Source organism: Bufo gargarizans, chromosome 4, assembly GCF_014858855.1.
Source record: "Bufo gargarizans isolate SCDJY-AF-19 chromosome 4, ASM1485885v1, whole genome shotgun sequence".
NCBI lineage: Eukaryota > Metazoa > Chordata > Amphibia > Anura > Bufonidae > Bufo > Bufo gargarizans.
The window spans coordinates 429,278,753-429,296,443 of NC_058083.1; the positions used below are offsets into that span (position 1 = coordinate 429,278,753).

Genomic DNA, 17,691 nt, shown 5'->3' on the forward strand with positions numbered 1-17,691 from the left:
CTTCCTGCACATTGTGATGTGCAGCAATGTCCGAAGGCTCAGCTGCTGCAGGGGTTTCCCCTGTAAAAGCTGTCATAGTGCCCGGCAATGGGGGAGGGAACGTGGAGTCTTGTATCTGGTATGGTTGGACTAAAAAGAGACTTGACAAGGTGAGAATATGTGAAGCATGCACTTATATAAATAGGATTGTATGGGAGGCCACTAACGTGCTTAGGTTAATTGGCTTTCTATGAAACTAGTCCGTATGTGATAGGATAATTAGATTTGTAGCAGCCACCACCACCCCTACCCCCCATGGACGGCTTGAATACAAATGGTGTACAGTGCTGCGGAATAAACAGCGGAGTACAGCCCCACCGAATGGTGCAGGATTAATCACGGAAATGCTGCGGATTTGTCAGAAATCCGCAACATATCGAAACGCTACCGATTTAAGTCCTCACCGCAAGTCATCACGTACGGATTCTGTTGCAGAAACTTTGTTTAGCTTGTGGAGGAGATATTTATTTTACGCACTTAGGCCTCATGCACACGACCGTTGTTCGGGTCCGCATCCGAGCCGCAGTTTTTGAGGCTTGGGTGCGGACCCATTGACTTCAATGGGGCCGCAAAAGACGCGGACAGCACTCCGTGTGCTGTCCGCCTCCGTTGCTCCGTTCTGTGGCCCCGCCCAAAAAATATAACATGTCATATTCTTGTCCGTTTTGTAGACAAGAATAGGCATTTCTACAATGGGCCGCCTGTTCCGTTCCGCAAATTTTTTTGAGGATCCGCGGTTTGCAGACCGCAAAAAAAAAAGGAACGGTCATGTGCATGAGGCCTTATATAGATAAAATGCCATCCACTTTGCTGCTACTGTAAATTCTGTGGATTTTCCACGCACATTTCCAAGCCTGCAGCACAGCCCTACCCTAAAAAGTGTCATTTAAAAGAAAAATTGTAGGACACAAATATACTAAGTAGTGTCCCCCTCCATTACCCTTTAAAGAGGTTCTGCAGTGTGATGACCTATCCTCAGGATAAACCCTCATTCACACGTCTGTGTGCAACGTACGTGCGCTTTACGTGTTCTCCACGGACAGCACACGCCCCCATTCATTTTAATGTGTGTATTATCACGTCTGTGTTTTACCATGGCCCATTTTAGCATCGCACCAGGACGGAAATCTCGCTCGTGTGAAAGGGGCCTTAGACCAACAGCTATTCTTCCTGACCTCCCCCATGCTTAGGCCTCATGCGCACCAACATATATTTTCATTCTGTGTCCGTTCCAATTTTTTTGCGGACCATGTACGGAACCATTTATTTCAATGGGTCCGCAAAAAAAAAAAGGAAGTTACTCCATGTGCATTCCGTTTCCGTATGTTCGTATTTCCGTTCCGCCAAAAAATAGAACATGTCCTATTATTGTCCGCATTACGGACAAGGATAGGACTGTTCTATTAGGGGCCAGCTGTTCCATTAAGGAAAATACGGAATGCACACGGATGTCGTCCGTATTCTTTGCGGATCCATTTTTTGTGGACCGCAAAATACATACGGTCGTGTGCATGAGGCCTTAACCAGGGTGATGGGAAAGCTGCTTTCTAATAACATCTGCAGTCAAAGGGAGACGACACAGACCTATTCATGTTAGATGGTCGGCCGCAGTTCATTTCATGTGTACAGGAGGCATGCGTCTGTGTTTAAAAAGGGAGAAAATCAGTCATTTTAATAGTAAATTAGTTTAATCTTTGGGTTTGTTTGCAGATTCCAAATTTCAAGTGTCTGCTCCGTAACATGCCCGATCCAGGTAAGTATGTATACAGTGCTTGTTAATGCATGGGTTTTCCGGGATTAGATATTGATGACCGATCCTCGGCTTAGCCTTAGATCATGAATATTAGATATACGAGGGTCCAAGACTCGCACCCTCACAGTCAGTTGTTTGGGCAGCCACTGGTGCTAGTAACTAACAGCAGACAGAAGCAGTTATGCCGGGGTACTGCAGCTCAGCATTCACCTCCGTCCACTGTATAGTTTCCGGTACCGGCTACTGCCGGAAAGAGCTGATTGGTGGAGGGGTGGATGTCAGAACCCCACCAATCTGATACGATGACCTAGATTGAAAAACCCTTCAATGTATCTCAAACCCAAGACTAGACTAAAAAGGATGGCGCTGTTGAATTTCAACATGACCAATCCTTTTGCACTCAGAGGAGATAAGCTACTGATAGAGATGTCTGACAGCGACTTTCTCCTCTCATTCACAACACACGAATGGCTGGGTGAGCCGAGTGTGCATGGTTATGGGGCTGACGGCAATCTAAAGCGTGTGACCAGACTTAGGCCCCTTTCACACGGGCGAGTATTCCGCGCAGATGCGATGCGTGAATTGAATGCATTGCACTGAATCCTGACCCATTCATTTCTATGGGGCTGTTCACATGAGCAGTGATTTTCACGCATCACTTGTGCGTTGCGTGAAAATCGCAGCATGCTCTATATTCTGTGTTTTTCACGTAACGCAGGCCCCATAGAAATAAATGGGGTTGCGTGATTTTCACGCACGGTTGCTAGGAGACGATCGGGATGGAGACCCGATCATTATTATTTTTTTCCGTTATAACATGGCTATAAGGGAAAATAATAGCATTCTGAATACAGAATGCATAGTAAAATAGTGCTGCAGGGGTTAAAAAATGTTTAAAAAATAATTTAACTCACCTTAATCCACTTGATCGCGCAGCCGGCATCTCCTTCTGTCTTCATCTTAGCTGTGTGCAGTAACAGGACCTGTGGTGACGGCACTCCGGTCATCACATGGTCCATCACATGATCCATCACCATGGTAAAAGATCATGTGATGACCGGAGTGACGTCACCACAGGTCCTGTTCCTCCACACAGCTAAGATGAAGACAGAAGGAGATGCCGGCTGCGCGATCAAGTGGATTAAGGTGAGTTAAATTTTTTATTATTTTTTTTAACACCTACAGCGCTATTTTACTATGCATTCTGTATTCAGAATGCCATTATTTTCCCTTATAACCATGTTATAAGGGAAAATAATACAATCTACAGAACACCGATCTGTGAAGAAGTTCGGGTTCGGGTACCAAACATGTGGGATTTTTCTCACGCGAGTGCAAAACGCATTACAATGTTTTGCACTCACGCGGAAAAGTCGCGCATGTTCCCGCAACGCACCCGCACCTTTTCCCGCAACGCCCGTGTGAAACCAGTCTTAAGGGGTCACATAACATGAATGGGTTTTAGTTGTAAGACCATACATAGTCAGACACCCACCAATCTAAGGCTACATGCACACAACCGTATGTGTTTTGCGGTCCGCAAATTGCAGATCCGCAAAAAAAAACGCGGATGACATCATTATGCCATCTGTTGTTTTTTTTTTGCAGATCCATTATAACAATGCCTAAAATGGACAAGAATAGGACATGTTCTATTTTTTTTGCGGGGCTACGGAACGGACATACTGATGCGGACTCATTGAAATGAATGGGTTCGCATCCTATCCGCATAAAAAAAAAACGTAACTGACACGGAAACAAACAACGTTTGTGTGCATGTAGACTAATACTGTTCTAAGGATAGACTATCAGTTTTGTAGTCCTGTTAAATCTGTAACTATAGAAAAAAATGAAATGCATTAAAAATGCTGAAATCTTTTCTGTGGTGCCGATTCCACTGCTACATTGCGCAGAGGCCTAATAGTACACGGCAGCCTGCAGTATGTTGTTATGGAGCCCCTGACAGACTTCCACATGTCCTGGCGAATCTCAGGAGACCACGGCCATGGCATTACTAGAGGATCCTCATTCTGGCACGATGAAGGCCCAAAGGTCCTATAAACTTCATTTAGAGCCAATCACTTGTTGCAGGCGCAGCAAGAACCCTATTATAATGTACGACTTTTATGACTTGTTTGCACACTCTCATGCATGTTCTGTACAGATTGAAGGCCCAAGGCATGGCAGTCTGACACCAAAAGTTATTCATAAACTGTACCTTGCATGCTGAAATATAATCTACAATAATCGATAATCCACAATGATAATCACATTGGTAGAAGACGCCAAAGGATGGTGGTCAGCGTCCTTTTTTCTTCCCTACTGCCGAATCTTTGCATGTGATGGTTAGAGGGAGAAGGGAACGTCCTCTGTACTTCTGGATGAAGTTAAGACGGTAACATTTTCTCTCATAGTCAGCATTGAACAAATCCAAAATCTTCTCTACAAAGACAATGGGGGAGATTTATCAAACTGGTGTAAAATAGAACTGTCTTAGTTGCCCATAGCAACCAATCATATTCCACCTTTCATTTTTCACAGCTGCCTTGGAAAATAAAAGGTGGGATCTGATTGGTTGTTATGGGCAACTAAGACAGTTCTAGTTTACACCAGTTTGCTAAATCTCCCCAATGTGTGTTTTGTTTAGCTGCCAGGTTCCTGTTGGCACAATTCACTGTATCCTGTGGTGATATTATACTACAGTGTGCAGCCGGTGCAGGTCACATATCGCCACATTTCATGCACCCATACTTGTACATTACATATTGTTTTACAGTGAATTCTGGAATACGGGAATAAATAGGCTCACACAACTGTGAATAATCAGTGATTTTACTGAATAATAACAGTGATAAAAGGCACAGAACAGATAGGGTTGCCACCTTTCCCAAAAATAAAACATGGTGGTGGGGAGTGGCATAACATGGGGTGTTACATCAATATGATCATATTTTGAGTTTTGCGCCTTTTTTTTTTCCAGATAAAACAATTTTTTATTTGTATTTTTTTAAAAGGGTGGTGTAGTGGCTTAATATTGATGACCTATCCCTTGGAATAGGTCATCAATATCAGATCAGTGGGAATCTGGCTCCCGCTGATCAGCGGTTTGAAGGGGTTGCCTGCGCATCGTTTCCTTTGCAGCAGCTGTGCAGTGTAATTACAATACATTCATTTGAATGGGAAGAGCTGTTATAATTACATTCTTCAAGGAGACAATGCAGGTAAATATTGAAGAGGGCATGTTGCTCGCTACACCTTCAAACAGCTAATCGGCAGTGTTGTCGGGAGTCAGACCCCCGCCGGTCTGATATTGATGACCTATTGTGAGGATTGGTCATCTACATTAAGCCACTGCACAACCCCTTTAATATAAAATGCTGCGTTGGCCTCATGTGTGAACAGGTGTGTGAATGAGCTCTATGGAAAAGCAAAAAAACACAAAGCCAGAAAAAATCCATCCCCTCCATCTATTCCACTGCTGCCCCTGAACCGTACGGCTCTATGCAGGAGCCCAGTTTGCCGTGGTTAATCATACAACACTCAGTGGGAGAAAATGTCTGTTCTGACGAAAACCTTCTCCATCTGCAAGAAATCTATGAAATCTTTCCCTCTAGTAATAGTCTCTATTACTGCAGTGTGTAACGGGTATCGCTAGACAAGTGCTCTATGTTTTACACTACAGATCAGGTATGGACAGGAGAACATGGAAACTTTACTGGTGTCTGTGTGTTTGGTGTGACTAATCAGACGCTGTGGGTTTCGGACGTTGGTAAATGTCTGGGTTGTGGCATCTGTAAATGGCCTAACTTGGAGCAGAGGGGTCAGATGGCTAGCAGTAGTTTTCTCACTCCTTTTCTGGAAAAAAAAAGACCCCCCTTATGTGACATCGGAGAGCAAGTATGCTCAGAATGATGGGGGGTTGATTTGGCTGATGTCACATGTGTATTGGAGGATCAGTCGGTAGCTTCCATTGCCAGATTTTCTAATGGAAACCAGATCCTATCATAGTAAGTGCAGTCCATCAGGTGGCGGTTGTTTTTGTAATTTGACGGGGCAACACTTACATTATTTTAACTTTTCTCCTCCCATAATGGATGGTTTTGTGGCTATTGTAATTTATTTTGCACCATTCATTTACTAAAAAAAGTAACATTATACTCCCGCTTTTATCCTCTAAAAAAACCAAGAGAAAACAAACAACCATTCAATGTACTGGTACATATAGATATATACAGTGCCTTGCAAAAGTATTCACCCGCTTGACTTTTTTTGTGTTTTGTTACATTACAGCCATAATTTCAATGTTTTGTTAAAGGGAACCTGTCACCTGGATTTTAGGTATTGAGCTGAGGACATGGGCTGCTACATCGCCGCTAGCATATCCGCAATACCCAGTCGCTCTGTGCTTTTTATTGTGTCAAAAAAACTATTTTATATATATGTAAATGAGGCTACTAACGTTTCCGGAGCCCAGCCTTGCCCACTGTGAAGTAGCCCAGCACCGCCCCGCATACTCCGAATCTCCTCCTTGCTCCCTGACATCACAAAGCTAGAGTGCCGTGATCTCGCTATGTGCGAGCTAGCGCATGTGCAGTGTCGGCATAGTGTTCCTTCCCTGTGCTTGCATCAGCCTCAGGGAATGAACTGCACATGCGCTTGCTCACGCATCGCGAGATTACGGCGCTCTAGCTTTGTGACGTCGGGGAGCAAGGAGATTCGGAGGATGTGGAGCAGTGCTGGGCTCCTTCACAGTGAGCGTGGCTTGGCTCAGAGTCAAAGAACGCTGGACTCATCTCTTAAGCATGGAGGAGACAGGACATATCAAAGGTTAATTTACATATCTATAAAATCTTTTTTTGACACGATAAAAGCACAGACTGGAAACTGGATATTGCGGATGTGCTAGCGGCGATCTAGCAGCCCATGTCCTCAGCTCTATACCCAAAATCCAGGTGACAGGTTCCCTTTAATCTGAACACAATAGTCTTAGTTGGTGAAGTGAAATGAGAAAAATATATAAATAAAACTATTGTTTAGAAATAGAAAACAGAAAATTGCCATGTGCGTATGTATTCACCCCCTTTGTTAGGAAGCCCATTAAAAGCTCTGGTGCAACCAATTACCTTCAGAAGTCACATAATTAGTGAAATGATGTCCACCTGTGTGCGCAATCTAAGTGTCACATGATCTGTCATTACATATACACCCCTTTTTTGAAAGGCCCCAAAGGCTGCAACACCTAAGCAAGAGGCATCATTAACCAAACAGTGCCATGAAGACTAAGGAACTCTCCAAACAAGTAAGGGACAATGTTGTTGAGAAGTACAAGTCAGGGTTAGGTTATAAAAAAATATCCAAATCTTTGATGATCCCCAGGAGCACTATCAAATCTATCATAACCAAATGGAAAGAACATGCCACAACAGCAAACCTGCCAAGAGAAGGCCGCCCACCAAAACTCATGGACCGGGCAAGGAGGGCATTAATCAGAGAGGCAGCACTAAGGTAACCCTGGATGAGCTGCAGAGTTCCACAGCAGAGACTGGAGTATCTGTACACAGGACGACAATAAGCCGTAAGCTCCATAGAGTTGGGCTTTATGGCAGAGTGGCGGGAAGAAAGCTATTACTTTCAGCTAAAAACAAAAAGGCACGTCGTGATTTTGCGAAAAGCTATGTGGGAGACTCCCAAAATGTATGGAGGAAGGTGCTCTGGTCTGATGAGACTAAAATTAAACTTTTCGGCCATTGAAGAAAACGCCATGTCTGGCGCAAACCCAACACATCACCCAAAGAACACCATCCCCACAGTAAAACATGGTGGTGGCAGCATCATGCTGTGGGGATGTTTTTCAGTAGCCGGGAAACTGGTCAGAATTGAAGGAAAGATGGATGGTGCTAAATACAGAGATATTCTTGAGCAAAACCTGTACCACTGTGTGCGTGATTTGAGGCTAGGACGGAGGTTCACCTTCCAGCAGGACAATGACCCCAAACACACTGCTAAGGGCCCATTCACACGTCCGCAATTTTGTTCCGCATTGCGGACCCATTCATTCAGTTCCCGAAAAAAATAGAACATGTCCTATTCTTGTCCGCAATTGCAGACAAGAACAGGCATATTCTATTAGTGCCGGCAATTTGCGGTCCGCAAAATGCGGAACGCACATTGCCGCTGTCCGTGTTTTGCTGATCTGTGGATCAGCAAAACACGTTGCGGATGTGTGAATGGAGCCTAAAGCAACACTTGAGTGGTTTAAAGGGGAAATATGTAAATGTGTTAGAATGGCCTAGTCAAAGCCCAGATCTCAATCCAATAGAAAATCTGTGGTCAGACTTAGGCCTCTTTCACATGGGCGAGATTTCCGCACGGGTGCAATGCATTCACCTCACGCATTGCAATCCGGACCCATTCATTTCTATAGGGCTGTGCACATGAGCAGTGATTTTCACGCATCACTTGTACGTTGCGTGAAAATCGCAGCATGCTCTATTTTGTGCGGTTTTCACGCAACGCAGGCCCCATAGAAGTGAATTGGGCTGCGTGAAAATTGCAAGCATCCGCAAGCAAGTGCAGATGCGGTGCGATTTTCACGCACGGTTGCTAGGAGACGATCGGGATGGGGACCCGATCATTATTATTTTCCCTTATAACATGGTTATAAGGAAAAATAATAGCATTCTTAATACAGAATGCATAGTACAATAGGGCTGGAGGGGTAAAAAAATTTTTTAACTCACCTTAATCCACTTGTTCGCGCAGCCCGGCTTCTCTTCTGTCTTCATCTTTGCTGTGCACAGGAAAAAGACCTGTGGTGACGTCACTGCACTCATCACATGATCCATCACATGATCCATCACCATGGTGATGGATCATGTGATGGACCATGTGATGAGCGCAGGGACGTCATCAAAGGTCCTATTCCTCAAAGAAGAAGACAGAAGAGATGCCGGCTGTGCGAACAAGTGGATTAAGGTGAGTTACATTTTTATTTTTAGTTTTTTAACCCTTCCAGCCCTATTGTACTATGCATTCTGTATTAAGAATGCTATTATTTTCCCTTATAACCATGTTATAAGGGAAAATAATACAATCTGCACAACCCCGATCCCAAACTTCGGTGAAGAAGTTCGGGTTTGGGTACCAAACATGGTGATTTTTTTCTCACGCGTGTGCAAAACGCATTACAATGTTTTGCACTCGCGCAGAAAAATCGTGCATTTTCCCGCAATGCACCCGCATCTTATCCGGGCCAAAAACATGACGCCCGTGTGAAAGAGGCCTTAAAGATTGCTGTTCACAAGCGCAAACCATTCAACTTGAAGGAGCTGGAACAGTTTTGCAAGGAGGAATTGGCAAAAATCCCAGTGGTAAGATGTGGCAAGCTCATAGAGACTTATCCAAAGCGACTTGGAGCTGTGATTTCCGCAAAAGGTGGCTCTACAAAGTATTGACTTTAGGGGGGTGAATAATTATGCACATTGACTTTTTCTGTTATTTTGTCCTATTTGTTGTTTGCTTCACAATAAAAAAACATCTTTCAAGTTGTGGGCATGTTCTGTAAATTAAATGATGCAAATCCTCAAACAATCCATGTTAATTCCAGGTTGTGAGGCACCAAAACACGAGAAAAGTCAAGGGGGGGTCTGAATACTTTTGCAAGGCACTGTATCTGTCGTTACATGTGGAAACATTATACTTGTGAGGAATACTATTGAGGTTTTGAGTCAGAGAAAAGAGTGGGCTCTGTAGCTCCCATACAATTCACCTCAGAGCACTGACTCCATATATGGACACAGTCATATATGGGCTGGAGTGAAAGCAGGGGTCTCCTAGAAGCACTGACGCCATATATTGACTCTGGTCAAGGTGCCTATGGTCACCTCTGTCCACCACTGAAATCAAGACTGGAACTTCAGTGGGCCGGTAAAAATAAAATACCAACACTGGACTCCTGCCATAAATACTATCTGGGTTGGTGGTTTGTTGGTGAGGTGGAAACCCTATTGACAGAGGAAATATTTTAAATCCTCAACCATTTAAAGAATGGACATGTGCTTTAGCTAAACCCTCAAAACCCCTGCAATAATCTAAAAGTTATATGACTGTCACTTTTGAAATGTACCGTAGTTACCGCAAGAGAATCAATATGGCTGCCATTCATGGAATCAGAGCTGCAGTGTGACAGCAAGACTATAGTCATTGGGCACAGTTCTGGAGCAGCTGCAGCCATGAGGTATGGACACTTTCTCCTCTCCCTTGTGCCATGTTCCGATCCTTCTTTTGATCTAAGAAGATGTGCAGTACAATTAATCTATTGTATGAAATGTGGTTAGCTAAGTAACATGTGGCCAAAATGAACACTCTTGTCTGTTTCTCGCTAGATGCCTAACACGAGGCTGGATAGATCTCCCAAATGACCATTTACTCTATATTCTGTTCTGCAGGTTTTCCGAAACGCATCAAGTGTTTGCCATAATTCTTGTGTCAGCATACACCTCTGACTTGGGAGATGAAAATGAGAGAGAAAGCGGTATGTTTTAAATTACATCATTTTCAATGGATGTGCCACCTAAATGTATGTTCTGACATGTCAGAATATAACATTGTTGGTGGTGGGGAAACAGAGTCTAAAATTAGAAGGGTAAAAAGCTCCAAATCAATCAGGAAATCTCTACCCATTAAGGATTTTGAGGTATGGAAAGCACCCTCAAAGTATGAGAGAGAGGGGCTTAGCCTTTGTTTCAGGAATCAGTGGGGACCAAGAGAAAAAAATAGGTGGGTTGAATCTCCTATTGTATTCTATGGCTTGGTGAAGCTACAAATATGGCAAACCGATTCTTATGTCTCAGGCCTTAACAACTGTCAATACAGATCAACCAGAACATTACACCACCTGCCTTGTGTTGTCTAGATCCTCTATGCTGCAAATACAGCTCTAACCAGTTGAGGCATGGACTCCACAAGACGTCTGAAGGTGTCCAGTGATATCTGGCAGGAAGATGTTAGCAGCTTTGACGCTGGGTTCACACCTGAGCATTCGGGATGTCGCGCTCTGTATGCGCGATTCTACAGGCGTCTGACATACGCGGCTCCGGAACAAGCGAACGCCTATTGTCGCGCGTTCCCGCTAAGTCTATGTACGGGAACGCGCGACAAGACGCCCCAAAGAAGCTCATGTACTTCTTGGGGCGTCGGGCGTTTTACAGCGCGATCGTACGCGCTGTAAAACGCCCAAGTGAGGACCATTCCCATAGGGAATCATTGGTTCTTGCCTGTTGAGCGTTTTACAGCGCGTAGGAACGCGCTGTAAAACGCTCAGGTGTGAACCCAGCCTTAGGCCTATAAGCTGCGAGGTGGATTTGACTTGTTTTTCCAACACATACCACAGAAGCTTGATCAGTTTGAGATCTAGAGAATTTGGAGTCCATCACCTTGAACTCTTCCTCAAACCATACTACTGCCATGGAGGGGCGTACTTGGTCTGTAAGATTATAGGTGATATATGTCCAAGTAATAGCCACATGAATGCTAGGACCCAAGGTTTCCCAGCATAACCCAGAGCATCACACTGCCTGATCTTCTGGTGGTGTCATCTCTTGACAGTGCACATTATATAACAGAAAATATGATTCATCACTCCAGGCCTACTTCCATTGCTGGTCCAGTTCTGATGCTCGATGACTGGATGTCGTATAGATGCAGTTTTTCCCCACAGAAATCATCGGAGACTGAAGAACCACATGCGCATATATATATATATATATATATACATATATATATATATATATATATACAGATCTGTGTAAAACCTCCATATGGTTACCATACAAGTACTGCTTTTCCTCCCCTAAAAAGAATGGATCTGAACACTGGGAACACTTCAGCACTCCTATAGTCATTACTAGGGTGTATATAGGAGCGTCCAGTTTTATTCCTAAATTCAATATAGTAATGTATACCTCTCAACATTGAAAAAAATAAGCAGAGAGGTACAATACTAGTGGCAATTTTTTTTACCTTAAGTCATGCCTGTAACCCCACCCAATCCCTCTCCATAGATGTCCAGTCCAGGGATGTAACTACCATAGCGGCAGACCATGCAACTGCTATGGGGCCCAGGGCAAGAGGGGACCCAGTCTTAGTTGGGATTATCTCTTCTTCTACTGGAGGTGAAAACTTGGTCAGGACTCTACCCTCTAAAGCAGGGATGCTCAACCTGCGGCCCTCCAGCTGTTGCAAAACTACAACTCCCAGCATGCCCGGACAGCCTACAGCTATCAGCTTACAGCAGGGCATGATGGGAATTGTAGTTTTACAACAGCTGGAAGGCCACAGGTTGAGCATGCCTGCTCTAAAGGAACAACTTTTAGCAAATGAGGCAGTGGCAAAATGGCCCAAGGGTCATTGAAAAGGGTTTAGGCGGAAACCCTTCTTTCCTGTGTGGGTGGCCTGGTTTGATACTTGCTATGGGGCCCTTACTTCTCTATGTACGCCACTCGTCCAGTCCTCCTTGTGCTCCCATACAGTAAGTGTATGTTCAGACAGAGGATTTTGGGTGCAGCCTTCAGCACGGATTTGGTGCAGAATCTGCGCTGAAACTGCCTCCCATTTCATGCGGCAGAGGATTTTTGCTGCACGATTTTCAAGACTGTGCCAATAATGCACAGGTGCATTTTTTGTGCGGTTTTCGCATGGACTCCTTGCAAAGCTGCAGCGGGAGCCTGCTCGCGGTTTAGCGCCATTCAATGGAGCAAAACCTAGAGTTGGTCTACATCAGGAATGCCCAACTTGCGGCCCTTCAGCTGTTGTCAAACTACAACTCCCACCATGTTCTACTGTAGGATGATTGCTGTAGGCTGTCTGGGTATGCTGGGAGTTGTAGTTTTGCAACAACTGGAGGGCTGCAGGTTGAGCATCCCTGGTCTACATAAAAACCCAAGGTACAAACTGCGGCACAGTGGTTTCTGCAACAGATTTTGTTGTGGCCAAAATTGTCTGAACATACACTAAGAATGCCCCCTTAGTGCCCCCAACACAGTAAGTAACGTTCCCCCTGCGCCCCACACAGTGATGTCCCCTTAAGTATCCTCCCCGTACGGAGTGATGCTCCTTTAGTGCCTCTGAATTGAATACTGTTCCCACGATAAGCAGAGCAGGTCTACTCTAGACTCTGCTGTCGGTTAAGCGCAGCATCATCAGTGCATAAAGCCTGCCTGGCCAAACTACTGCTGGAATGGTAAAGCAGAAAGCGGATGAGTCTCCTCTTCACCATAGTATTCAACTGACCTGCATCCTGAGGAAGCAGATACATTTAACATCGGGACATATGGCAGCCATCCAGAGTTTGTGGGACGGCGGCCAAAATTCAGGTCTGCCCTGCTGGATCTGGGATGGTAGGGAGGAATGTTAATTTAATGTAGTAAGATTCAATGAAGGAAGCGTGTGGAACTTCTATGGGGCCCAGGACTGAACTCCTTCTGTTCCCGATGTGAAAGTGCTGCATTTTTCTTGCAGCCTCCACTAGAGGGAGCTAATTGCAAAAAGAAACTTTAGAGCAGGGGTGTCAAACTCAAATTCATCGGGGGCCGCATCAGCAGTTTGGTCACCCTCAAAGGGCCGGTTGTATCTGTAGGACTATGTGTCCACTCTTTATTATCATAAATTATTGTCACTGCATTCAATTATTACAGTTTTTTGTAATAATGTAAGTAATAACTAGCTCTGAAAGCTTGACCTGCAAGCGCTGACTGGGGTCACATAGCATTATACTGATTTATGATGCTATGTTCTGGAATGTGTTGGATAACACTGACATAAGACGCACCGGCCCATAAGACGCACCTAGGTTTTTGAGGAGGAAAATAAGAAAAAAAATATTTTGAACCAAAAGGTGTGCTTTTGGTGGGTTTTGAACTAATTGTGGTCTGTGGGTGGCACTGTTATGGGGGATCTGTGGGTGACGCACTGTTATGGGGGATCTGTGGGTGACGCACTGTTATGGGGGATCTGTGGGTGACGCACTGTTATGGGGGATCTGTGGGTGACGCACTGTTATGGGGGATCTGTGGGTGACACTTATGGGGGATCTGTGGGTGACACTTATGGGGGATCTGTGGGTGGCTCTTATGGGGGATCTGTGTATGACAGTTATGGGGGGGATCTGTGGATAACACATATATAGCATCTTATGCTATGTGTCATCCACAGATCCCCTCCATAAGTGTCCCTGTAGTAGTGAATGACCCTCAATACACGGGCTAGGGGCCGGCATCTGCTTTTATAATGACAGCGGGGCCCGTGCAGTGACTATTCTACTACACGGGCCCCGCTCACTGTATAATCGTATCTCTAATAGTTAATGGTTACCGTATGTATATAATCGCATAAGGAGAGCTGTGTATTACCGGTACTTACAACTACAAGCGCTCGCCGAGAGGAGGCAGGCCGGGAGGACAGGCGCTGGCAGCGTGAGTCATACGTCATGCGACCACGCCGCCTGCTTCATTCATAAAGTGGGCGGCGCAGGCGCGTGACGTATGACTCACACTGCCAGCGCCCATCCTCCCAGCCTGCCTCCTCCTTCCTCCCTGCGAGCGCTTGTAGTTGTAAGTACCGGTAATACACAGCGCTCCTTATGCGATTTATTATCACTTCCTGCAGGGGCCGCCTGCAGGAAGTGATAATAAAAGGTGAAGGCCGGCGGCGGCTACGCGGGCCACATGACGAGGTCTGGCGGGCCTTGTGTTTGACACCCGTGCTTTAGAGTATAAGCTCGTATGCACCCAGCGCTCCCTAGTGGTGGCTGTAGGCAGAAAGCTTTGTAATATGTGAAGTAGGAGATTTATCAGTGTATTGAAAAATAGAGTTCAGAAAGAACACTATTTTTGATGCACCCTTTCTGACGTAGAGGGTGACTTTTTATTTCAGATTTCTTCTGAATAATAATAAAAAATCATAAATCAGATAACGGAGACGTTGGGTTTGTATTGCCCATTGCCTGGGTGAACTTGATGCATGTGTACTGAGAAAGTAGTGGTGTTGTGGGGCTCTATGTACGCCCCTGGGAAGATCCATTTTATTATTTTACTTAATTTAAATTTGGAGTGCTGTATCACAAGTGGAGTTCTGACCACTAAATTAATTACAGCAGATTGGACCTAGAAAAGACATGGTGTTAAAATAAGCAAGTTCACTTTATGGACCCTTAGGCCGAATGCACACGGCCGTGTTCCGCAGCCGAGAGCGGTCCGTGGTATGCTGGGCTGGTTACCTGTTCAGAGCAGGAGCGCCCGGCGTCACTGGTTGCTATGACGCAGTGCGCTTCATGTCGCCGCTGCACTACAGTAATACACTATATGAGAGTATTACTGTAGTGCAGTGGCGGCATGAAGCGCACGGTGTCATAGCAACCAATGACGCCGTGCGCTCCTGCTCTGAACAGGTAACCAGCCCGGCATACCACGGACCGCTCTCGGCTGCGGAACACGGCCGTGTGCATTCGGCCTTAGGCCTTTTTTAGATGAGTGAACTCAAGAAACACTCTGTGTGGGAGTGTGGTTTCCTGTCCTGAACTCTGCTGTTAGGCCCCTTTCACACAGGCGAGTATTCCGCGCAGATGCGATGCGTGAGTTGAACGCATTGCACCCGCACTGAATCCTGACCCATTCATTTCTATGGGGCTGTGCACACCAGCGGTGATTTTCACGCATCACTTGTGTGTTGCGTGAAAATCGCAGCATGCTCCTCTTTGTACGTTTTTCACGTAACGCAGGCCCCATAGAAATGAATGGAGTTGCGTGAAAATCGCAAGCATCCGCAAGCCAGTGCGGATGTGGTGTGATTTTCACGCACAGTTGCTAGGTGACGATCGGAATGGGGACCCGATCATTATTATTTCCCCTTATAACATGGTTATAAGGGAAAATAATAGCATTCTGAATACAGAATGCTTAGTACAATAGGGCTGGAGGGGTTAAAAAAATAAAAAAACTTTTTTTTAACTCACCTTAATCCACTTGTTCGCCCAGCCGGCATCTCTTCTGTCTTTATCTGTGAGCAATAGGTCCTTTGATGACGTCACTACGCTCCTCACATGATCCATCACCATGGTGATGGACCATGTGATGAACGCATTGGATCGACGAAGCCTGTGCCAGTAGTCCGCACGGGTGCAGACTACTGTCTACACTGCACCTGCGCGAGATTACGGCGCTTGGAAGGAATGATGTCAGGGCAAGTACAGTGAATAAATTAACTGGTAGGAGGCACTGGGCTCCGGAACGATGGGCGCGGCTGGGCTCCAACGGATCATGGGACAACCCCTTGGGCTCCTTAGCAAGGTAATTTACATATCGATAAAATCGCTTTTTGGAAGAATTAAAGACACACAAAGCAGTAAGAGTGGGATCATTTAATACAAAACAAGGAGACTGATGGGCACATATAAATATCTCTATAGGGTGAATCCTGGTGACAGAATCCCTTTGACATAATAAAATCCACCTTTCTCCAAAACTGTAATAATCTAATGTGCAGATTTCTCAGAGAAATTTCTGTAAAATCTATTCCATACCTATGAATATCATTATGTGTGGGCTTCAAGTCGTAGACATTTCTGCAACAAATCTGCCCTCTGAGGGCATTCCCTAAATTAATTGGTCTAAATTCTAATTATGTTAACTGCACACAATAACTATTTCCTCTTAGGTTATTTCAGTCGTCCTTGGCAATGGGAAAAGATAAAATCCAACTGTCGTCACATCATTCAGTTTGGTTCCACAGATGATCCGTTCCTTCCATGGAGTGAGCAGCAGGCGGTTGCTGATAATTTGAACGCGGAGTTGCATAAGTACACAGACCGTGGACACTTCCAGAATACGGAGTTTAATGACCTTCTGGAGGCCGTGAAGAAACTTATTCCCACTCCTGTATAAACACAATTTTGTACGAAGCATCTGGTTACCGCCTATAGTGTAAGGATACATGCACACGGCCATGTAGTTTATGCAGATTTTGCTGTATTTCAGTCCCCAAATCCACATGTTCCTTCATGATTTTATCACAGTTGAGCCCCAGATCTTACCCTATGCATAGCAAAGTGTGAATTCTGTAGTCCACACTACAGGTCCATTTTCACAGTAATCCCCCACAGTGTACATGAGACTTGGAAAAGGTGTGATTTTAAAATGGCAGCCAGCAAGTTGTCCTAGAATGTGAGCAGGAACGATTTCCTCCACTTGCAGACCCGCCTACGGTTGTGGGGCCTCACTACACTGCTTTACAGAGAGTAATGATACCATCATGGCTGAGCAGCCCGACAGAAACGCTCACCAATCTGTAGTATATGCAAGTGCCCTGCGCCCTCACCTTCCCTAGGCAGCTCTGCAAGTGTAGGCAATCAGTCCTCGCATTCTACGACAGGTTGCTGGTGGTCATTTTAAATCATTCCCAGAGAACACCCCCCCACCATTGCTGGTACCGTATTAGGGTCCGTTCACACGTCCGTAGTGTATTGCGGATCTGCAGTACACCCCGCCAGCACCCTCATAGAACTGCCTATTCTTGTCCGCAATTTTTTTCCGGAGGCGTGGACGGGAAGTGCTCCGGAAATGCGGATGCGGACAGCACGCTGTGTCCTGTCCACTTCCACTCCATAGATAATGAATGGGTCCGCACCCGTTCCGGATAATTGCGGAACGGGTGCAGACACATTTTACGGACGTGTGAATGGACCCTTAGGCTGCAGCTTTTTCACAGTAAAATCCTTGCATAATCCACACAGTGTGCATGAGGCCTAAAATGTCTTGAGTGAGAGCTTTTTCTCTAGATATCTACCCTATTTGTTGTATTCTCATCTGTTATGTAACCTAAAAGAATTAAAAAAATTCATAAAGTGA

At 45.2% G+C, this 17,691-nt stretch overlaps 1 protein-coding gene across 1 annotated transcript; it reads left to right on the plus strand.

The window, feature by feature from the left end:
* Nucleotides 1-17,691, plus strand: RBBP9 (RB binding protein 9, serine hydrolase). Its single transcript, XM_044290678.1, has 5 exons — nt 1-149; nt 1,750-1,792; nt 9,923-10,028; nt 10,240-10,325; nt 16,502-17,691. Exons 1-5 carry the CDS (start codon nt 27-29, stop codon nt 16,726-16,728), a joined length of 585 nt encoding a protein of 194 aa, XP_044146613.1. The 5' UTR covers nt 1-26; the 3' UTR covers nt 16,729-17,691.

Bases quoted from the DNA above. Each gene is read 5' to 3' on its own strand.
- RBBP9 (XM_044290678.1), top strand. From the start codon at position 27: ATGTCCGAAGGCTCAGCTGCTGCAGGGGTTTCCCCTGTAAAAGCTGTC. The intron at 150-1,749 runs GTGAGAATATGT...GTTTGTTTGCAG, and splicing joins CTAAAAAGAGACTTGACAAG to ATTCCAAATTTCAAGTGTCT. The intron at 1,793-9,922 runs GTAAGTATGTAT...AATGTACCGTAG, and splicing joins CCGTAACATGCCCGATCCAG to TTACCGCAAGAGAATCAATA.